Source organism: Micropterus salmoides, unplaced genomic scaffold (genome assembly GCF_014851395.1).
Source record: "Micropterus salmoides isolate LMB-PRFRI ecotype aquatic unplaced genomic scaffold, ASM1485139v1 Ms_hic_scaffold_14, whole genome shotgun sequence".
Classification (NCBI taxonomy): domain Eukaryota; kingdom Metazoa; phylum Chordata; class Actinopteri; order Centrarchiformes; family Centrarchidae; genus Micropterus; species Micropterus salmoides.
Genome location: NW_024040485.1, coordinates 4,122,554 through 4,146,485, shown reverse-complemented (window position 1 = coordinate 4,146,485; position 23,932 = coordinate 4,122,554). Strand labels below are relative to the sequence as shown.

The window sequence follows — 23,932 nt, the reverse complement described above, 5'->3', positions numbered from 1 at the left end:
CCTTTGGTTACAGGCATTTATTCCGACATCGTCAAGCACGCTGTGAGAACTAGACAAAATAAAATACATAAATCATAAAATGAGTCAAATAAAATACAAAGCATTCTCATAGAGAATAATCATTAAATAAATCTTTCACAAACACAAAATAGTTTACAAACCCATCCCTTCGCAGGCTAGAAGCTGTTAAGCTTGCAGATAATTAGCTTACTTCAGATGATGCTATCACGTTATTATCACGTGAAACTCTGCTAATATATTAGCTGTAGTTAGCCTATCCACCAATGTAAACACAACGTAAAAATATACAAAGAACCCTGCATACCTCGTTGGACGCATTAACTCAAGGGGAGTAAAAAGGAACCGTCCAGCTTGATCTTCTTACTTAATAAAATCACTACACATCTCTAAACAGCAACGGAGCTACAGCCATCATCCTGCGTCGGATCGGTCAGGCGTTCTCCCTCTAATGCTAATAGAGTGCCACTAATAATGACCTGACCCCAATGTGACACAAGAATATTAGTTCCGCTATAATATGCGTTACATGTTTCTTAATTATATTCAACTTAGAAATGTGTTTTTTAAACAGAAATTATTCTTACATGAACACACTTGATCTATAGGGAACACTCAGGATCTCTCTGTAGGCATTGGTGTTCCAGTGTGGCTAGAGAGCAGGTATGTCTTCTAGAAGTTATGCGTCAAGGCTGACAATATTTTAACTGTTGTGAACATGTTTTAATTTGTCTTTATCACAGGCATTTTAAGTCACCTGTTCTCCAGACCTTGTCGGCCGAAAAGCCTGTTATGCTAAAATTCACCACAGAGAAGGCATTGGTGGTCGATAACCATGAGGTAAAAGATGCTATGGAGTACAGCTATTCTACTAGTTTGTGTGTTTATAGGTGGTCTTTGATAACATGATTTACATTGCAGTGGGCCTAAACGTCTGATCCGTAACTGGGGTGGAGTCGGAGCTGGGTTGACTATTTACTTTGCTGTTTGAGGTAAATATCATCTGTAAGGTATTTAGCAGGTATGTTTTTGTAGTATGTGTTAAATAACTGAACTAATTCAATTCTTGTAATTGTATTGTTTTGCCTGCCTGATCAACTCCTGCTATTCATGCTTGTACAGTATGTGTAATTTAGTCATCTGTGTGCAGTGGATGCAGGTGCAAGTACAACATTTCCACCACTTTACCTTTGTTTACAATTTCTGGACCGTTTGAGTTTTTGCTTTTGTGAGAGCAAACTGGAATTGGAAAATTCTAACAATAATGCCTCCCTGTTTTGGTTCTATTCAGGAATCGGACCTTAAGGTGTGAACTCATCCTACGTCATGGTTCAGGACTAACTATAAGCTTTATCAAAGAGGAAAGTCTTTGGTCTACTCTTAAATGTGGAGATGGTGTCTGCCTCCAAAACTGAAACAGGGACCTGATTCCACAGGAGAGGAGCTTGATAGCTGAGGAATCTGGCTCCCATTTTACTTTTAGAGACTAAGAACCACACAGAAACCTTGCATTCTGGGAGCACAGTGCTCTAGGGGGATAATAAGGTACTCTGGCCCAATCACAATGTTCCCCCTAAACCCTAAGAGCTGAACCCTCACAGACTTTACTGACGTCACTTGGAAAGATTGAGTGTAAGAGGCTACAAGGGCTCAAAATGCTGTAAACTGGAACGGGACAGCCCTTTGCCACTTTATCACGTTACCTTGACGACACTGAAACAAGTTGTACAATTTATTTTATGTTTTTGCCATATTTTTAAGTCCTGCAGGCTCTCGCCCTACAGAGTGGAGGAGAGGTAGCCTTCCTCGCTTCCGGGCTTCCGCTGGTAACCCCCGTGTTTCACGTCAGCCAAAGTCTGCAGAAATGCGGACTTACGAAAAGGTTCTATAAAGGGCTCAAAATGTCAGAGAGAGAGCCCTCGCACACTTGACGATTTGTCAGTGGGACAGCCCTAAGCCCTCACGGACTTCCCGGGAACATGCCTCAAAGTCTGTGAGTCTGTGAGAGGGGACATTGGGATTGGGCCTGTGAGCTCTTTATGATATGATGGGGCCTGACCATTAAGGGCTTTTTAAGTAAGGAGAAGGATTTTAAATTCTATTCTGGATATTACAGGGAGGTAATACACAGAGTCAGTCCTCAACTTCCGGGGGCCCTAAGAAAAATTCTGCCATGGGGCCGTCCTACTTGACCCGTGAGCAATGTAAAAAGTTTGCCATTGCTGCACAGTCACGGCAGTGCTCTCACTACAATACTCTCTCTGTTTTTAGCCTGAACAGCAATTGTAGTAAAATACTGTGCTGGTTTGAACAGACCTCGGCGCACTAACTCAGTCCTCATGAAGTCTGATAAGACTGGGGGCCAATCTGCTGAGGCTGCCTGTGTTCCAACTGGGTCTGTGTGACTTGCTAAAGACGTCTGTACTGGTCCAGTCAGCCAGGACTGGCTGAAGTCTTGAACTGGCTGATGATCCAGCATCTACTCTACTGACAAACATGCTATAGATACTATTGTTATCAGCTCTATTCAAACTGGCTCCCCCAGGTTATCTTTAATACATTTTCAAATGTAAAATACTATTTATACTATGACTTAGCTGAATATGTGATGCTTATAATTTACTAATTAAATAATTTAAATAATTAATTTGCTAATCAACATTTTAATAGTCAAACAAGCTAAACAATTCAATCATCTACAAGTAGCTATTAGTTTTACAAAACACAGCCATTATTAAGGCTGTAGCTTGATTTCTAGATTAATTTAGAAAATATTCATATTTATATTAGTTTGAGAACAAAACCCAATACATTTTGATCAAAAAATGTTCACTTGTGAGCAACATTTGGAATGTTTTGCTATGAATAAATGTGGTATGAAGCAGTCAGGACTAAAAAAGCAGATTCAAACATAGACCTACTAGTCAGTCACCATTTCTTACTTTTGAGGTTTAACTATTCATGACAATAGCTATTTATTAATGAATTCATGAATGATTGTTTTGGTGAGGGCTTTATCAGAAAAATGATCTGAAATAACTTCTCGTACAAATAACACTACTTATAACCAGGCTGGGGGAATAGATTTCTATATGAAAATGAAATAGCGTTTAATGAATAACATCTCAGTTGAGGCAAATATCTAGGACTTGCACTGGTATTTGCATATGTTTAAGCCATGACGCATTTACTGTGAGGAATAACCAGATATAATATGCAGTGTTATGTTGTAGTCATAATATGTGACAGATGTAAATATTGGTCTGTAGGTGTTTTGACAAATGAAATAAAAGCTGGACTCTGAGTAGCAACCAGGAAAGGTGACGTTGCTTGTGATTAGTGTATTTTCATGCAGCCAGCATTCAGGGAAGGGAGTAGCTGGCAGAGGGCATCATATTACAATTATTGTGGAGAAAGAGAAAGTTGAGTAAGTTACGATAACCTAAATTGCATTTTGGCTTTTCCAATTATATGGTGGAGCTAATTAGCAGAGTTTCAGGAGAGGGATCACACATCAATCACGTCATTCCCAGCATTTCAATAAATACCCACACATCCCATCTCCTCTTCTTCGCTCTCGCATTTTGCACCCGAACCGAGACCAAGCAACAGCGTGTCAAGCACGGTATGCTAACGCTACTATCCCACAACGTGAATTACAAGCTACTCCACCCATCCACAACTCACTGACAAAATGTTGGAGTATTGCTATTGCCATTAGACTCATACATTTTCAATGTCCATGTCAGCAGACCCTGCACCAGAAGACAAACTCTTGTCCTCCTTCTCCACGCCAGAGAGCCCGCTTTCCACAATCCTAATGCTGGCCAGGAAGTGTGTGAGTCCAGCTTTAACTCCATCTTTTCCCCGACCAGTTCTCCTCAACAATCAGGAACATTTCACCCAATGAATCCTCCGCCTCACAACAAACAGCTGATCACAGCGTTACTGGCTCCAGCGAGGTCCCAGTTTTCATAAACGATTTTGGAATGGACTATAGCCACTCTTTAGAAAAATATGAAAGAATCCTGTTTACAGAACAGACACCTGGATGCCAGCAGCCCAAGCAAGTTACTTCCACCAACCACAGTAGCCGCCTTAGTGGGGGCTTTGGCGCCGGGATGCCAGCGCCCCTGGCTGCCTACCATCAACCAACCACAGCAACCGACTTCAGTTGGGGCTCTGGGCAGATAACATTAATTTTGATCTGTCATTTTGAACCAAAGTTGTTTCGAGCGAACAGCCGTTTCGCACTAAAGTTGTTTGGTTTCACTTCTAGCAACCACAGCAGCTGGCTTCAGTAGGGGCTTAGGCACCGCAGTCATACACCTCAACAAGGATAAGTCTGCGTTATTGCTCTGCTGTTGTGGAAGTATCCCCTTCAGACCGTCTCTGAACCCCATTTGGGACTTTGGGTATGTTACCATGAGACAAGGAGGCGGAAACCAAAACTAACTGAAACACTTCTCAATTCACAATCTCACCAAAAATCCACATGTGTTAACTCCAGCATCTCTGATAAAGTGCAGCTCACAGTCCCACACAGAGCAAGGCTGGCTTCAGTTTTTACATGTTTATATAGCAAAACTCTACAAGCTACGTTACCACTCGGTCACAAACTGGCTGCCTCTCACAGTGCAACAACAGAGCTGCCTCACAGTCACATCTGACACCACAATGCTCTCACTAAAATCCTCCTTCTGTAAGAAGCCTGAATAGAAACCTCTTCTAGAAAACCCCAGACCTTGGCGCACTAACTCAGACCTCATGAAGTCTGTTAAGACTGGGGGCCAGTCTGCTGGGTCATTTGGTGGAGGAGCAACTGTTCCATTAGGGTCTGAGCTGCTTGTATCTGATGCCGGCTGTACATTTCTGGCTGTGCGCGTACTGACTGAGGCTGCCTGTACATCACTTGGGTCTGTGTGACTTGCTAAAGACGTCTGGACTGGGTCTGTGCTGGTACTGGCTGATGATTCAGCATCTACTGACAAACTAAAGCACAGCCCCTGTAAATTATAGATATTTTCTCAGCTCCATCAGGCCTATTCAAACTGGCTCCTCCGGGTTTCCTTCGAGACATTTTCAAATATAAAACACTATTTATAAAATTACTGGGCTGAATATGTGATGCTATTATTTATTGACATGTGCATCCATATTGCCCAGTCTGTCCAGCTATTCAGCATTTTAATAGTCAGTATGTGAATCCACTGCTTCCCATCATGCATTAGTCCAGAGCTGTAACTAAACTTCACTGTCTTGTTTTAAAATGATGTATGAGGAGCGCCCTCACATCCTGTCTGGACTGGTCCACAGATCTTACTTGAATGCGTGAGTTTAATTTCTCAGGCGGCTCATATGAACGCATTTCCACGTGCAACGCCGTCATCTTTCCCAGGTGCATTTTATAAACAGTCTGACAACAGGCTGCCCAGCTGGTTAGCAGCACAGACCGACAGAGAGATTCACTGCAGCTGCACATTAGGGATAAGTGCGATTCATCTGACTCGTAGAGGAGAGAACACAAGATTACCTGACAGCTGTTCACGCACTTCACTCTCATTGAGTTTTTCTGTTCTCGTGCCTAGATGGATAGTCCCTCTTCATCCTCTCATCAAATTTCTAAACATTCGCGTTCAGCTTTGACTGGAAAGTGAGGCTGGGCCATCCAGCTGCGTATGCCGGTGTCGCAAGTTGAGTCTGCTTTATCAGTTTGACATTTGTTTTTCAGTGCTGCTCCACTCAGGTGCGCTGCATAGGCTAACTAACAATGTAACAAGGTCTCGTGCAGAATGTAACAGAGTGGAAAGTTGGGTATTTGGCATTGAAATGTAGCAGAGTGAAAGAAGTTGCAAAACCTAAAAATCCTTAAGTAAATTACAGATACCGAAACAAACTTCTTAAGTACTGACCCTTCTTTAAGGGTAATTTTGGATTTATTCACGCACTTTAAAAACATTTATTAAAACCCTTTTTCTTTTCACATGTTTAGTTACAGCATTAAACTGGTAGTTCTATGTAAAATCAGACGTTGAGCTCCCCCATATCGCCAAAATGGCATGATCCTTGTTTTGCTGCAAAGCTTGACTGTGAGATTGACAGTTGAATCAGGCTCCGCCTATCGAAGAATTGAATCTTCGACTATTCAGGGTCCGCCCTACTGTACACACACACACACACACACACACACAGTATCCCGCATTCACTGATCCATCACACTAACGTTAGTTAAGTTAACTAACTCTAGATTTACAGTTATGTTAATGATAACGTTGATGCTAACTTATCTGCTACTTTCACTCACCAGGGGCCTGTACCCAGGATATCTTTTCGTTATCTGGCTTCACTAATCCTGATAATCTCCATCGGGATAAGCGGTCACACAAAGCTAGTTATCAACTCGGGAGGTCAACCCAAGGTTTCCCAATCCAGACATGAGCACATTCACATAAAACAGCCGGTGTTAGCGGCAGATGACTAATCACAGACATGAACAAGTCTACTGGCAGCAGTGCGTCATATTTTACAAACGAAGAGCAAACTGTAAAGCTGCTTGCACACTGCTCAGACAGTGCCCAACTAACACCAACATTTTAAAGTTGGCAGTAGTTGGTTTCAGTATTTAGAATGTTCAGAAAACCAACTGTCAGTTCCACACTGCCCAGACAGGAACTGACCAGACAGATTTTTGTTGCCTATTTTTTCTTGTTTAAGTCACAAGGTTGAGGCTGCAGTCACTTTTTGGCAAGTGGAAAACTACTTGTTACTTGTTGCATTGGCCCTTTAAAGGTATTCCTACAGCTTAAAAGGACTGGGTGAGCTATAATCAGCCACAACTCAAATATAACTGAAATTAAGTCATTTTGAGAACCTTTCGGTCACAATTAGTGCAGTGGAATCAGTTTTTGTGCAAAACTGTATTGGCTATATTGCTCAGTATTTCAACTGGTAATGAGTTATAATCTGTCTTTTTGGCAAGTGCAATACTACAAAACTCACTTCAACTGGTTATAAAAGGACTGGATTGGTTGGCACAGAGCAAGCAAAAATAATGTCACATGGATAAATGAGAGACACTTCCTTTATTTTATTTATAGCCAAACCAAGCTGTGAATCATGTTAATTAATGACTACAGTCTGTTTTCCAGATATAAGCAAGGGTCTGCAACAATAGGCAAATTTTATTGCCTATAATAACGTTTTGTCAGGCCTGATTACAATAAACTGGCAACACTTTAACTGTCATTAGTTTCACAAAGACATACCTTTGCTACCACGGGCAAGTAATGCTTGTTTGCACGTTATGACTGTTTGCGATAAAAGCAGCTGTAGATGTAGGCTATAGGGCGTTACAGCTTTCACATGCTGCTGTCACGGTTTGGCTCACTGCCTCCTCAGTCCTACTGTGTTCTGTCTGTTTCCCAGGCAGCTTTGCTAGTCTACCTGGTCCTTTCATCACTTTTGCCTGTCATAGATAGGCTACATGGTACTACTTAACACTTTTGGCCAGAAATTTGGCCGCTACCTCCCTATGATTTTATTTTTCTCTGTGTGTTTTGGCTTCTCTTTTTCTGTCCCTCTGACAGGCTGCAGTGTTTGCTTAAAGGCACTCGCTTTACTTGTAGGTCCTGCACACTGAATGGCCAAATGTTTCGACCATACCATTTTCACAAACAGAGGGGGGTGGGTTATCAGATCACAAGGATGAAATATGTTGTAATGATAATAATACATTTATTTATCATGTAAATACAACTAAAAAGTGTTGTTATTCATATGAGACAGTAAGTTCAGTCTTGTACTTGATTCCATTTCCAAGGGTCAACCATAGACCTTTGCATGGGCCCCCTGGGCCTTGGGCCAGGGTAATCTGTACCCTTTGACCGCCCCTGATGGCGGGCCTGCCCAAGTGAGTTTTGTGCCTAGTGTGCCTGTTGAATCTTACTTTACCTGTTTTTGCTCCTGCTACAGATACCCGCTTCAGTTCTGGAACACCAGTCTTATTTTTTTGGACCAGCCTCTCGCCTGTCTGCCCGCACTCAGCCACAGTCTCACAGAGCACCATTCCCTCCTGTTGTTCAATAAAACCCCTGTACCTGTTTCTAACTGTGGCTCCGTGTCTGCTCCTGAATCATAGACAGCCCAGCCTAACAGCTTGATGTTTGGAATCATCAGGAAAAAAGGCATTAAGCAATGTTTAACATTTTGTAAAAATACTCTCAAGACTGCTCTTAGAAATAGGCAGACATGTGCAGAAAAACAGTATTTCAAAATGTGGGATTTACTTTATTTGCGTGGCATTAAGAAACGTTATATGTTTTGTTTTAAAAGAAAAATACTCCTTGCTGCTGTTATGAGTATAATATTAGTCGGGAGTTGGGAGAGAAAGCTTTGTTTGTGGTGGGGGTAGTGAAAGTAATATAGTAATGTAACTAGTTACTTTTATCACCCACTAATAAGTAAAGTAATATTATTACTTTGTTAGGGAGTAACAACACTGCTAGTCAGTCACAATTTGTTACTTTTGAGGTTTACCTATTCACGACCATAGCTATTTATTAGTGATTTGATGAATGATTGTTTGAGACTTCCAACACACTTTTTCAGAAAGGAATTGATTTTCTCTGATTCTATTTAACACCATTAGTAAGTGTCAGTTATGAATACATAGTCAGTATACCACTGGTTTAAATGTAACTGATAAAACTGATAATCAAATTTGTTTTGCAACCCTACAAAGAACACTTCTTATAACCAGGCTGGGGGAATAGATTTCTATCAGAAAATGAAATAGCTTTTAATACACAACATCTCTGTTGAGGCAAATATCAAGGAAATGCACAGATATTTGCATCTGTCAGAGCCATGATGCACTCGACCGGAGAAAGTATGTAGTCTTATGTTGCAGTCATAATGCATGGACATTTGTAAATATTGGTCTAGGTGCTTTGACTAAAAGCTGAAAATAAAAGCTTGACTCAGAGTAGCAAAGGTGACGTTGCTTGTGATTAGTGTATCTTCATGCAGGCAGCATTCAGGGAAGGAAGTACAGGTGCAGCTGCAGCTGGCAGAGGGCATCATGTTAAAATCATTGGGGAGAGAGAAAAAGGTGAGTGAGATACTACAACCTAAATAGCATTTTCACTTTTCTAATGTTATAGAGTCACGCATTTTGTCTAAGATGTACAGAAGCAAGACATTGAAATCTTTTTTTCTGATTTCAATGCATCTGTCATTTGTGTAGAATATTTGACTTGCCTCTAATCAACTGATGTTGCTATGCTATTGTATTGCTGATGCTGTTTTCTCCTCCACAGTAAAGATGCTGTGGAGTCTGTTGTTCATCTCCCTGATTGGTAAGCAGATCACTTTGTGCACATGCATGTCAGCGATCTTTTAAACAGTTGATACACAGATGAGATTGTAGGGCAGAGCCACAAAAATGTGAGTCATGGATAAAATAATAAAACAGTTAATTGTGTTTAACTGCAAACTGCTCACCACCAAATATTTAAGGATGGCATATTTGAAAGATGAGTATTCTGTGCTTACTGTTGCCAGTAACTTTGATATGACTAAAATCTAAATATTGAAATGAAAGCAGGAATTCTTATATAATCTTCTGGTGTTTAACATTTCACAGGAAGTGCACAAAATGATGATGGTACAGGACTAAAAGCATTTCTTTACACTCATCAGTTTAATTTATCTCAAGTTATTTTAAAAAAAGGAAAGTATAATAATATTTCTATGCTAAATATGTAAGGGCCAATATTTATAATAAGAGTATTGGTCCAAGGTTTTTGTTTTCATTTACAGCTCTCTGCAACACACAACGCCTACCACTTAATGGGACAAAAACATCTCAGAAATCAAACTACACAGATGCAAATCAACTCATCTACTCTTCTGCAAGAGCTACTGATGGGAATATGACGACATGTGCTATCACTGGGAAGGAGTCAGACCCCTGGTGGAGAATTGACCTGCTGCGTGTCTGCAACATTTCTTGTATCACTATCTACAACACAGCTGAGGACAACACTGACATAAGTGGTGCTCAGATCCACATTGGGAGCTCGCGTGAAAACAACACCATCACTAACAGCATGTAATACCTTTATGTTACTTGAATGTTTCATTTCACATTTAATTTATCTAAGATTGGCTTCAAGGATTAGAAATGACAAATATATCTGAAGAGGGTTTCTGGTCATAATAGATTTGAGTTTTCATGCCTCCAGTGACATTTCTAACTCACAGCTCCAGTGACAATAGATTAACCCATGTGACTTGATTTCAGAGTAAAAATTAAATTTAAAGCCTTAAAAATCTTGGATGCGTTGAAACCTAACAAAAGGTACTTAGTGCTGGCCGTTGAACTGAGTGTGTTGTTGGTGCATCAATCAACAACATAAGATACAGACTGGCAGCTTAGTATACTTCATAGCCCCACAGACACTGGCAGAATTATGGAGTTACTCTCTGGGTGACGGAGGTGTCTGTAGAACTTGCTTCCTTTTTTCAGCTTCCACAAATCCAAAGCAAGCACAAACATCACTCTTCCTGCCCTTTCTGTTTCTCTCCCTTTTAATGTACAGTATGTTTATATTTTTCTCTCTTCCAGATGTGAAAACATCACAAACTTCAAAAAAAACAATTCGAATAACTTCACATGTAATACAACCATGTCGGGGCGCTACATCACTGTCTTCTATCCAGGAAATAAACCGTTAATTCTGTGTGAAGTGATGATCTACGGCACAATAACAGGTACAAGAAATGTTCTCACCCACAACGTGAGTTGCTTATTCACTGCAGTGCACAGATATAGTTGAGACATGAGTTAATACTTTAACTGAAGACTGAAATTTCTCCTTTACAGCTAAACAAAAAGTGAATTAATACACTAAGAGCAGATATTATTGTAAGGGCAGAAAATTGTTTTGTTCTTACACTTATCATCTTTGATGCAAGCACTTATAAGAGTGCTATTTTTCTCCTTTTATTATGTCGTATATATTGTTTTAAATCTTTAACCTGTTCCATCTTTATTATTGTTCTTCTTATTCCAGTCTGTCCACATGTGTGGGGTTTAGGTCAGGGATGTGGGGTTGTTGATTGTTTTCCTCACTAGCTGTTCTTCTCCTTCCTTGACTGGTCCCAGTCAAGGATCTTTTGTTCCCCAAAACATAGATGCTCAGACTGTGTAAGTGATCATGCAATTGTTTGCTCTGGGCCAGACGTTAGTGACTGTCTTAGGAGACAGAGCCTCTGGTCCAGCTGATTCTGTTGTAGTACCTCTCTGTTTATTCTCTTTTGTTAAATAAATTCTTCAAAGACAACGGTTGGTTGTAACTCAATTATTTGCTCAACCTCTCACCAGGAATACAATTTCCACGACAATTATTAGGACAAATAGTAAGACAAAAAAACAACGCACAAAATTATTTTAGTAGATTACAAAGCTTTAAATGAATTGAAATTGACTTGCTGTATGTAGGCTAATTGTTCAAGCTAATCATGGTGAAGGTTCAAAAGTGATGGCCACAGAGCCCAAGGTCTGATACAGGAAGGATTGCATTCTGGTCTATGTGTGTATGATGTATGCACCCGTGTTGCACCTTTTAGTTTTTCTCTCAGATGTTCACTTTCATCTCACTCATACCCTTTGTTATTATATTCTGAGCCTTAAGATGAGAAAGAGTTGAAAGCCTCCTTTATTAAGAGAATGATGCCATTATCAGAGGAAAGAATTCTAAAGTGGATGACTCCTCTGTTTTTGGACCCTCTGCTCTTAAAGTCCTTGTTGTGTGTCACCCTGTTCAATGCGCTTGAAAAATGTAACACTGATGTTTTGTTTTTCTAGATCCACCCTTTGTGCTGATCAATGAGAGTAAGACGTGGGAAGAGGCCCTGTACTACTGCAGGGACAATTACATGGACCTGGCTTCCATCGTTGATGAAGACACCCAGGCCTGGGCTGAGCTGGAGGCCAAGAAGGCCAACACTCCCTTTGTGTGGCTGGGCCTTCACTACACCTGCACCCTGGAGTTCTGGTTCTGGGTCGATGACCAGCGCCTAGACTTCAATCGCTGGAAACCAGAGAAGAAAAGAGGAGATTGTGGCATGAGTGGTGCCATGGAGACACGAGAGGAACATCTCTGGTTCAGCACCTCTGACTACGAGACGTTTTATTTCATCTGTGCAAAGTAAGAGAAATCAATGTTTTGTTTTTCTCAGCTGCTATAAAAAAATGTAACGGTGGTGACATTGTTGTGTTGTGACAACGTCTCTCATATGTGTCACAGGTGATGGGTTCAGGCCCAGAGCAGCAGCTTTCCAGATAAAAGGGATGAAGCACAGAGCATTTCCTCACTAAATGTGACTTACAACAACACATATATCACTTGCTTTTTTAGTAATTGCAACAGTTTATGGAATTAGTGTCAATGTATCCTACATTTGTAATTTATGATATTTTGATACAATGATTTTATGATGATGTTGTCAACATTTTTTATTCTCTTCTTGAAACTGGATCCTTGGGATTTAAATGGCCTGTCAATATTATGTTAAGAAATTCCTAATTTCCATTCATATTAAATAAATTTTATGTGGCCACATATGTTTTGTAAACCTACACTTGCATACTTCAATAAGTCTTTTTAAATGATATTTACTGCATATGTTATTTCCTCTGAATGTATAGGGAATATGTGGAAGAACTGCTTAATGTATGTATTAATATATGGGTTGACATTTTTTGGTGGGGCACGCTATGAAGATGCAAATTTGCCTTTCTTTATTATTGTTTTTGGAATACCAATATCAAGTCTAAATAAAAGTTGATGTGTTTGAACAATTAATTCTCTTCAGGGGCGTGTCCAAGTAGTTATCTTAGACTGTGATTGGATACCTGAATGGTCAGAGGCGGGACCTTAGTTTGTATTCGAGTATTTTTGAATATGCATCATCTTCTTTTGCATGGAGCCACATTTGTATGGTGTCACTCTGTTGGGGCCTGAGTCCAGGTTCTGCTCAAGATTTCTACCTCCTAAAAGGGAGTTTTGCATTATTGTCCTGTGTGTATACCTGTGGGTATAAGCCCATGTAGGTATAGCCTAGCCATTTAGGCAACAGCTACATATTTATTTAATTTATTACAGCCAATAAATGCAGAAAGTTAAGTTGGTCAGAATATAGCAACAACAAATGCCTATTTTTAAAGAAAACAAAACAGCCCACATTTCCTTAGATCTGTAGACCACTAACTTACTGACCTCAGAATCAGCTGCCCTGCCATTCTCCTACTTCTCTCTCTCTCTCCTAAATTATCTTCAATATCCATCTGGTCAATGAATGGAAGGATATACAACAGCATTAACTGGGACACTATGACATCTAGTTTTCACAGACAACAACATTCTATGGGGACTGATTTTTTTGAAATAGATTACTAGAGATAGGCAATATTAATGGCATTCACATTATCACACATTGACTATGTAAAGAGTTTTCCATAGTCAGTTAAAACATCCCCTTTACTTTACTTCAGTTTAACATAGCTTAAGTTCAGCAAGTAACAGTCACTAACAACAATTTACAGTTTCACTCTGTATCACTCACCATGCTGTATCAATCTTCCTTCACCATGTCTGCATGTGGCTATGTGCATGTCTCTCTCTCTGTGCAGTAACGTTGCTCAGCAGCTGGGCAGAGCAGCGACGAAAGGCAGCCTCCCTCAGGGTCCAAGTGCCCTACCATAGTAGGGATTTAAATTATGAAGCAGAGGAAACAACCAGAAGGATTATTTTAAGCCAATAAATACAAATTATATTTGTATTATTCTGTAGTATTTATCATTATTCTTGCTTCTCTTTGTTGAGTACATGTCTGCACTGTAAAAAAATAAACACAGCAAAATATACCACACACACACACACACACTACATGTAAGCAATAAACAGTTCTATGTAAATAAGTAAAGCTTGAAAAGTACAATAAATACATGATAAATAGGCAGTAAACATTAAAAATTATTATTATTAAAAGTTAAAAACAGATAAATAAAGAAATAAAATAAATCCCCAATCCACATGGGAAGCCAAAAAATCCCCAAACACACATGGACATACACATTGATAAATAACTTAATCAACCATTCATGTTTCTAATGAACGTGGGCACAAAACTTGTAATGGCTCTCCTAGTCCTGAATGTGAGAGATCTGTATCTCTGGCCTGAGGGTAGAAGACTGTAGTGCAGTGTGTGAGTGGTGTCTGAGGCTATTTGTGTTCCTTTTAGTTTAGTCCTCCTGTTGCAAATACTGATAAGTGGTTCCAGCACCTGTCTGATTATACTGCTCATTGTTATGATTTTGTTTAGTGTGTTGCAATGGATGTTTGATAGTGATCCAAACCAGGCTGATATATTGAAGGTTATTACAGATTCAATTAAGCATTTGTAAAAAGCTATCAAGACTGACTGGTTCCACTGTTTGGTTGGTAGGTAAGTTTGTGATCAATTATTGTCCAAGGTATCTATATGATTCAACGCTTTCAATTGGCTGGTTGTTGACTAACAGAGTGGGGATGATGGAAACATGTTTGCGGAAGTCAACAACCAGTTCCTTTGTTTTAGAGGGGTTGAGGTCAAGACAGTTCTGCTTGCACCACTCTGCATAGATGTCCATCTCAGTCTGTAACTCTCTTAGAGATTTTACACGCCTTCATCTCATCACGCCTGGATTATTGCAACAGCCTTTTCACCTGTTTAACCCCAAAATCTATTGATCGACTCCAGACTGTCCAGAACTCAGCTGCCAGGCTTTTAACCAGAACAAAGAAATATGACCACATTACTCCTATTTTAGCTTCATTACACTGGCTCCCAGTATGTTTTAGAATTGACTTTAAAATTCTATTGATCACTTTTAAAGCTCTTCATGGCCTCTCGCCTTGTTATATTTCTGAACTTTTAGTCCCATACACACCAGCACGTACCTTGAGATCCTTGGGCAGAGGTCTGTTGTCTGTTCCAGAGTCTCGACTGAAAACTAAAGGGGACAGAGCGTTTGCTGTCAGGGCCCCGAGGCTCTGGAACAGTCTGCCCGAGGAAATCAGGTCGGATGAATCAGTGAACTCTTTTAAGTCCCTTCTTAAAACATACTTTTATAGGAGACCTTGTCCCGATCTTATTTGACTTTATTTTATCCCTTTTATTTTATTGTATTTTACTAATTTTATATTAATTTTTCATGCTCTTATCTTGTTTTTTTTGTATTATTCTTTACACTTGTTAAAGCACTTTGTAACTTGTTTTTGAAAAGTGCTCTACAAATAAGGATTATTATTATTATTATTATTATTAGAGAGTTAGTGGTGTCGATGATCACAGTGTCGTCGGAATATTTAATGTATGTTATACCGGGGTTATTGCTCCTGCAGTTATTAGTGTATAGTGTATACAGAATCGGTGAGATTACAGAGCCTTGTGGGGCTCCAGTGGAGACTGTCTTGGAAGAACTGAGGTGACCATTAACTCTGAGTCTATCAATCAGAAAAGAGAGGATCCAGAGAATAAGGTTCACGTCCATTTGGAGCAATTTTTGTCCCATCAGGTGAGGTTGCACTGTGTTAAAATCCCTTGAGAAATCCACAAAGACCAGTGTAGTGAACCAACCAGTCTTCATTTAATTATTTTATGCCAAAAGGAAAGAACCCAGAATCTCTCTCTTTGTCTCTTCCTAATAGAAGGGGGGTGAGATATCACCCCCCAAACAGACGGGCTGACACCAGGACCTAAATACCCCAAAAGAAAGAAAGAAAGGTTTGCTACATAAAACACCGTTTGAGAAGTTTTGACCACTAAATCCACCAACTCCGGTGAAGTTGAGATAATGGACTCTACGCATGACTGTTAAATATTAACCTTGTCCAGAGACTAACTTCACCCTGAACCAGGTTGGCAGGAACCTCTATGGACAGAGGCCATAAACTAGAGGCCATAAACTAAGGGCCAAATGGCATCACACACACACACACACACACACACACACACAGGTTGCCCCCTCCTTTTCACGCCGATGTGCCACACTGATAAGAAAAGCCAGATGGCCAGGAAGCCTCAAATTCCTTTTTTTGGATCAAAGAATGTTTTTGCCTTATAAGCTGTTTTGTTGCTCTGTTTAATTAAAAAATCTTTAACAGGTACTTAGTAGTTCCCGTCAATTTTAAGTAGTTATTACCATGTCGTATTGTTAAGAAACTATGTTGAAGGAACCATAAAGAAAGTTAATTTGAAGTGCTGTTATTTTTCTCCTGATGCTCATTCACATAAGCTGCGTTTCGACCAAAGGAACTAGACCCCGGAACTAGGAACCTTTGGAGGAACTCACTGTTTTTCCACTGGAGGGACCAGAGTCTAAATGTAGGTCTTCATTTTACCCCCGAAAAACTCCCTGCTCAGGTGGTAGCACTTTTGAAAGTACCGGTACTTTGGGGGGGTGGCGCTTGCCTGAATGGGCGAGTAGAGGCTACTGGCTTTAATTGGAGAATGTCCAGTGTCTTTCTATAACTGCTCGTCTCTTTTCCACCTTTGTTTGCAAACCAATAAATCACAATCAACAGTCAAAAAATAGCCACACAAGTCTCGCCGATGTCCGTCTGAGATCGTATGTTGGCATTAAATATATAGCAGCCAGCTTGCAGCGGTGTGTTTACGCTAAATACTGGGTCCTAAGTTGTTGTTTTAAGTTTTCATCCGTCAGGAGGTTTTTACACAGAGCCGAAGTCGGTCTTCTCCTCTCCAAAACAAACGGAACAGCTGATTACAGCAGGTAATAAAGCTCGATAAACATCACGTTCTTCGCAGGTGGACACGTGAGTGCAGCAGCTGATCTACAGCTTTTGTTGGCTGGAAATGTTTTAATAACCTTCCAAAATGTCACAATTTTATTTTTGTGTTGCTCTCTCTGTGCTGGAGTTATTTTTGCATGGAGCGTTCCTCTCTCTCAGGGCGGAGTTGTGGCCTGTGCCTCTGGTGCTTTGGTGATCGTCCCAGCTGCAGACAATCTGCAATCGGCACACCTGTTTCCCGTGGCTATCAGCTCAGGCTCTTATACCCTGCCTTCTGCTCTCGTCCCCGCTGGATTATTAAGTCATGTTTGTAGGTGAAACTACCTTGTGGTTATACCAGCCTCCTGTAGACCTGGCTTTCAAAGAGAAAGCGAAAGCATCTGACAGCAACTGCCTCAGAGACCTGAAATGGCACAGCAAGGAATTCAGAGGGACCGAGTAAAGTTCAGCTGTTCCATCTGTCTGGATGTACTGAATGATCCGGTGACTACTCCCTGTGGACACAGCTACTGCATGAACTGTATTAAAACCCACTGGGATGAAGAGGAGGAGAAGAGAATCCACAGCTGTCCTCAGTGTAGGCAGACCTTCACACCGAGGCCTGTCCTGCTGAAAAACACCATGTTAGCAGATTTAGTGGAGGAACTGAAGAAGACTGGACTCCAAGCTGCTCCTGCTGATCACTGCTATGCTGGACCTGAAGATGTGGCCTGTGATCTCTGCACTGGGAGAAAACTGAAAGCCCTCAAGTCCTGTCTGGTCTCTTACTGTGAGAAACACCTCCAGCCTCACTTTGAATCTCCTGCCTTTGAGAAACACAAGCTGGTGGAGCCCCTCAAGAAGCTCCAGGAGAACATCTGCTCTCGTCATGATGAGGTGATGAAGATGCTCTGCCGTACTGATCAGCAGAGTATCTGTTATCTCTGCACTGTGGATGAACATAAAGGCCACGACACAGTCTCAGCTGCAGCAGAAAGGACTGAGAGGCAGAGAGAGCTCGAGGTGAGTCGACAAAACATCCAGCAGAGAATCCAGGACAGAGAGAAAGATGTGAAGGTGCTTCAGCAGGAGGTGGAGGCTATCAATGGCTCTGCTGATGAAGCAGTGGAGGACAGTGAGAAGATCTTCACCGAGCTGATCCGTCTCATGGAGAAAAGACGCTCTGATGTGAAGCAGCAGGTCAGATCCCAGCAGGAAACTGAAGTGAGTCGAGTCAAAGAGCTTCAGGAGAAGCTGGAGCAGGAGATCACTGAGCTGAAGAGGAAAGACGCTGAGCTGAAGCAGCTCTCACACACAGAGGATCACAACCAGTTTCTACACAACTGCCCCTCAGTGTCAGCACTCAGTGAATCTACAGACTCATCCAGCATCAAGAAACGTCCTCTGCGCTACTTTGAGGATGTGACAGCGTCTGTGTCAGAAGTCAGAGACAAACTACAGGACGCTCTGAGTGAGAAATGGACAGACATCTCACTGACAGGGAGAAAAGTGGATGTTTTACTGTCAAAGCCACAACCAGAGCCCAAGACCAGAGCTGAGTTCTTAAAATATTCACGTGAAATCACACTGGATCCAAACACAGCACATACATATCTGTTATTATCTGAGGGGAACAGAAAGGCAACATTAATTAAAAACAGTCTTATTCTCGTCACCCAGACAGATTTACTGGATGGTTGCAGGTCCTGAGTAGAGAGAGTCTGACTGGACGTTGTTACTGGGAGGTGGAGTGGAGAGAGGGAGGAGTTTATATAGCAGTCGCATACGAGAATATCTGCAGAGCAGGGAGGTCGAATGAATGTGGATTTGGATACAATAACAAATCTTGGGCGTTAGATTGTCACAACAACAGTTGTAAGTTTTGGTACAATAATGTCCAAACTCCCGTCTCAGGTCCTCGGTCCTCCAGAGTAGGAGTGTACCTGGATCACAGAGCAGGTATTCTGTCCTTCTACAGCGTCTCTGAAACCATGACTCTCCTCCACAGAGTCCAGACAACATTCACTCAGCCTCTCTATGCTGGACTTGCACTTTACTCTTCTTGTGGAAACACTGCTGAGTTCTGTAAACTGAAATAGTCAGATAAGGCACAGAGGGTTAAATTCTGTTTTAATCCTTAAACTTGTTTTGTCTTCATGTTCGTTGCTGAGAGCTGATTGTTTGGCATTTATTCACTGCACAGAGATCACCTGTCAGTCAAACATTATGGGGGGTACTTTAAGAGATAAGATTTACCTTTCTTAATCCCAACAGGGGAAATTCAGTTTGGCACAGCAGAACAGAGGAATGTAGAAGAACAAAATACAACAAAAGTAGAATAGGTAACATTTCACATAGATGTTTGAATGTATACACACTTTGACATCTTCTTGTTAGTTGCTGTGTAAATGTTTGTGTTTCTTTAGGTGGAGCTCCTTCCTGTGTCTGTTTAGCCATGGAGGCTATCACTGCTCATGATGATGAAGCAGTGAAAGACATTAAGAAGATCTTCACTGAGCTGATCCATCTCATGGAGAAAAGAAGCTCTGATGTGAGCATTTGTTCAGAAGTCAGAGACAAACTACAGGACGCTCTGAGTGAGAAATGGACAGACATCTCACTGACAGGGAGAAAATGGATGTTTTACTGCCACAACCAGAGCCCAAGACCAGAGCTGAGCTCTTAAAATATTCACATGAAATCAGACTGGATCCACACAGCACACACATATCTGTTATTATCTGAGAGGAACAGAAAAGCAACATTAATGAAAGAAGAACTGTCATATTCTAGAGACCCAGGCAGATTCAGTTTGTATAGGCAGGTCCTGAGTAGAGAGAGTTTGACTGTTATCGGGAGGTGGAGTGAAGAAGTAAATGTACAGAAGAGGGATACTGGCAGAGCATGGAATTCAAATAAATATGCATTTGGATACAATGACAAGCCCTGGGCATTAGATTGTGTCAACAACTATTTAGATTGTGTCAACAACTATTATGAATTTAGACATACTGATGTCATAACTCCAGTCTCAGGTCCTCAGTCCTCCAGAGTAGGAGTACATGGATCAGAGTGCAGGTAGGCTATCATTTTTATTCCCTAAAGGTACATTTGTCTAAAAAGTACCCTGTAAGGTACGGAAATGGTCCTTGTGTGACATCTAGTGGTGAGGGTTAGGTGCCTGAGAAAGTACAAAAGATCTATGAAAGGTCTATGAGATAGCAGAGAGTTGCGAGTCAAGAAATCAGGTTTCTTTAGATAGATATATTAAGAAATGATATTTACTTAATTATTAACTAAAACCATATGTTATTGTGAATATTATTTTTACTTGTTCATTAAACAACAGCCATATCAAGTAAAGAGTGCTACATGATGTCTCATACTCTTGCAATACATTATTTTACTGTAATGTATGCATTGTAAGGTGAGGATCAAGGCTCCTCTTGCTTTGCTTAATTAGATAAACATGCGAATATGCATGCAAAATGTCTGTTTATAATTTTTTGAAATACAACATACATAGACTTTTTAAAAGTTGCCATACAATTATGTTTTCTGCTCTCTGTTTAATTTAAAAGGTGCAATACTTAACTTTTAGCCTGGATAAATGTGACATATTTTCAGACACTACTTAAGAGTTTGACTTGAAAAATCCATGTAAATGAGCATTTGTTTCCATTTGGATCATTGCTTGCTCCTTAAATGGAGTCTTGAAGATATAATATGTAATATTTACGCATTAAAATGTCTAAAAACGACTGAATGATGAACACTGAAGTAATCCTAACAAGGTGTAGCTGACTGAAATGAAGGCAATGATGGTGAAGACAACAGCTTCCATGAGCCCACACTACTTCGTGACACCATTGCAAGTCTTTTGTCATTACTCACTGTTGTAATACGTATATCAAACAAACAATAGTATTTTAAAGATTCAGGATTGATGTTGAGGAAAAGTGTATTTTACAATAAAGAACCTGAAACCATTTGTCAATTATTTCATGTTTGTTTAGGAACCACATTATTTTGGTTAGATTTAGAATATTTCTTTAGGAAGTTGACTGGTTCAGCTATTTATGAAAAAAAAAATTTTTTTTAATGATAAAATTGAAATTGATTGTAAAGTCATAGGCTATATATTTTGAACCTCTTACATTAACTTACGCAAATGATCTAAAAAGAAACCACAAATACAACATTTCAAAATAGAAATCAAACATTATATTGAAGCATTATATAGTCTGAAGAATAGGCTAAAGCAATTAAACAGTAAAACTGTTAAAGAATTAAATATTTTTCTTTAATGCCTTTGTTTCTTGTTGTGATACAACGTATCTTTTTGTGTAGGCTACTTTTGTTTTGGCTTAAGATTTTCGTATGGGATGAATAAGATTCAATAAAAACAACAGTTATACTCTCTGTCAGACAAGAGCATTTTATAAAAACACAATATAATCTTTAGGCTATGTTGTTAACTGTGAATGGTGATGTAGAAATATTTGTGTAGTTACGGAATTTAAAACTTCTACATTACGGGCGTAGTTACACGGAACTCCATCGTGCAGCCAAGGCTGTTCCTTCAACAAGCCAGCATCGACGCTCACTCGGCACTGGAGCGTTTAATAACCCACTACCTCTCCGCGCTCAGTGGTTCTGATGGAATTCAATGTGGCGGACCTCCCGCGTGAACGCGCAGATGGAGTGGAAGTAGGTAGAGGAGGGAGTAGCAAGTAGGCCTACTTTCGGAAAAGCCCCTAGCAGCAGGAAAGTTTAAGTATCCCCTTTATTTACAGCGGAATGGTTTTTAATATAGTTATTTTGTTCCTTTTATTTTCTAAATTTAAAAAAAAGTTATACTACAAATGTTATAATTATTATCATGAATGAGGGAAGCATGTTTTTCTCTCTTCATAATCCATACAAACTCAGAGTAAAGCGTCGTTATAGTAGCCTACTCTCGCTACATGGCATGCAAATTTACATCTAAAAAATATAGGGTTGTCCCTTTAATCATCCCGGGTATCAGGTGCAGTAAGACGGATTCCACCACTAGAGTTCTCCCTCCGGTTCACCAGCTCTGCTCGGTTGTGTTGGCGCTGTCTGTGTTTACCTCCCAGCCCAGCGCTGCTTTACTGTGGCCAGCTGGTAGTAAACCGCCATCCACAGCCTCAACTAGCCCGAAAAATACTAATGTAAGCTGCCTCGCCTTCAATCCTTCGCGGATTTCCTGCAGCGCTGTGTGTTAGTGACACTGTAGCAAAGGTGAGGTTGATTTTTATTCTTACGAAAACGACATACGCTCAATGACAACACTGCGGCTAGCCAGCCAGCCAGCAACTACAGGCGCTAGCACCGTTAGCTTAGCCGTAGCTGCCATTGCTATCCCGTGATGGAGGATACTGAACATGGCGCCCTCCAAAACAAACGAGTATGTAAGCTAGTTAGCCTACTGTGTTTTGCTGTTTTGTGACGACGGGTGGAGCTTCACGTGTACTCGCAGTATCACTAACGTGTCGCTTTGACTGCGAATCGTGTCGAGGTTCGCTGACAAATTGACTAATTAGCTTAGGTTTACCAACCGACAAGCTAAAGTTAGCTACGTGACAATTTAGTAGCATCGCTAACAAAAATTAACTCCCCACGACAGCCTGCTTGCCAGCTAACCATGGATTGTACGTGCTTGTTTTGGGGTTGTATGCTATCGCTCAATATATAAGCAGCATACATTGGCTGGTTTAAGTTATTTAGAATAAGTTAACTTACATCACTCCTTTGTCTTGGCAAGCATTGGTTTTGGACCTTTGCTAGCCTGCTAGTAGTAGCTATACTCAGCTATGCCCGTGGCCTTCCACGGTTAACGCTACCTCTTTGTTGGCAAATCCACGAGTGGTGTTTAGTATGCCATTTAATTGTGAGGTCTGTTGTTGAGTTTTAAATAACAGTGTGATAATCCGGATCTTCTTTCACAGAACGGCGCATGTCAGTGTGGTTGATATTAGCTGGCTAACGGTGGACGGCAGATGCTAAAATCTATTGACAGCCCTAACTTACATCCAAACATGTGTGACAGAGTTTATTTTCTTTATCATAACTAACAGGTATGATTGTTGTGGGGTTAAGTAAGGAAAGGAGCTGTCCGGTTTTCTTAAAAGAATAACAACAACGCTATGTAGTCTCTTTATTTGTCTTAGAGGAACCACAAAACCCTCTCAACCTGTGTTGGCTGTCTTTTAATTAGCTCCAGTTTCGCACACCTTGCCTAATTGATTGGGGAGCACGTTGGCGTGCATAACCGCCCTCCTGTCAGCATGTAGTGTGAGCTCTCTGGAGACAGAGGTGCAGGCTGACAGCAGTGCGCCAGGCAGAGGTGGCCTTGTGGTGTACATGCCAGCCCAGCTGAAGCATATGGAGGAGGGAGAGCAGGAGTGGCCATGCTGCCTTGGCATCAAGGTGCAGGTGGCTCTCGTTCACACCTATTGCACTTTACACATAATCGGGGAGCTCATATTACTCACTGTCACCTTACAGCTCCCATTCCCTCTTTCTCCTTCAGCTGTGTTGTGATGCTGTAAAGTCTGCAAAACTACCTGCTTATAATCTCGAGGTTGATTTCCCCCTCACTGTTGCTCTCTCATCCAAGAGTGCTATGATATTTCAAGCCAAGATGAGTGAAAAATGTTGTTCCACCATGCCTCATTGTTCAGTGTAGCATAATGTGCACCCTAAAGTAAATGTCAGAATATTTACACACTGCTGGAAAAAAATGTTTCTAGTGTGTCTTTGTTAGCAAGTAGTCATACCACGACCAACAAGAATACCAATTCTGCTTTTGGGGCAGACACTGCAGAACTTTCTAAAGTGCCATGGATGTCAAAATCTTTACTGTGCTTACGGAGATGATAATATCACACACTACCTCAGCCTAAGAAACCACCAGTCTGACTAAAACATAAACTAGACTGTATATTTTGCCTGTTTGCTGAGAGTGACCACATGCTCTGTGTTGATTTCCGCTTGGGTGATTTCCTTATTTGCTCTGGAGACCACATTTGTAGATTTTTCTCACATGTTTT

The 23,932-nt window shown here is 40.7% G+C and overlaps 2 protein-coding genes, 1 long non-coding RNA gene and 1 pseudogene across 9 annotated transcripts in view; 3 read left to right on the top strand and 1 right to left on the bottom strand.

Moving 5' to 3' along the window:
- Positions 1 to 8,977: 8,977 nt before the first annotated feature.
- On the top strand, positions 8,978 to 12,887 carry LOC119901691 (fucolectin-1-like). 3 transcript variants are annotated; one of them, XM_038717277.1, is made up of 7 exons: positions 9,007 to 9,127; positions 9,336 to 9,374; positions 9,662 to 9,688; positions 9,838 to 10,129; positions 10,646 to 10,791; positions 11,888 to 12,230; positions 12,330 to 12,887. In XM_038717277.1, exons 1-7 carry the CDS (start codon positions 9,040 to 9,042, stop codon positions 12,331 to 12,333), a joined length of 939 nt encoding a protein of 312 aa, XP_038573205.1. In that variant the 5' UTR covers positions 9,007 to 9,039; the 3' UTR covers positions 12,334 to 12,887. The 3 variants fall into 3 exon arrangements, with proteins under 3 accessions (XP_038573207.1, XP_038573206.1, XP_038573205.1); XM_038717278.1 differs by lacking the exon at positions 9,662 to 9,688 and having other exon boundaries at positions 9,003 to 9,127; XM_038717279.1 differs by lacking the exons at positions 9,336 to 9,374; positions 9,662 to 9,688 and having other exon boundaries at positions 8,978 to 9,127.
- On the bottom strand, positions 11,994 to 23,844 carry LOC119901693. The gene is made up of 4 exons (XR_005444234.1): positions 22,623 to 23,844; positions 13,648 to 13,778; positions 13,302 to 13,369; positions 11,994 to 12,113 (listed from the first exon to the last, which is right to left on the bottom strand). It is a non-coding gene; the product is annotated as an uncharacterized LOC119901693 (long non-coding RNA).
- Positions 17,271 to 19,765, top strand: LOC119901689 (annotated as a pseudogene).
- Positions 21,939 to 23,932, top strand: part of zmynd11 (zinc finger, MYND-type containing 11) — a 35,028-nt gene continuing 33,034 nt past the window's right edge. For 2 of the 5 annotated variants that reach the window (XM_038717275.1, XM_038717274.1), the window contains exon 1: positions 21,939 to 22,121. The gene's annotated coding sequence lies outside the window, so the exon portion shown is untranslated. The remainder of the gene's footprint in view (positions 22,122 to 23,932) is intronic. The other 3 variants (XM_038717273.1, XM_038717271.1, XM_038717272.1) reach the window with 2 other exon arrangements.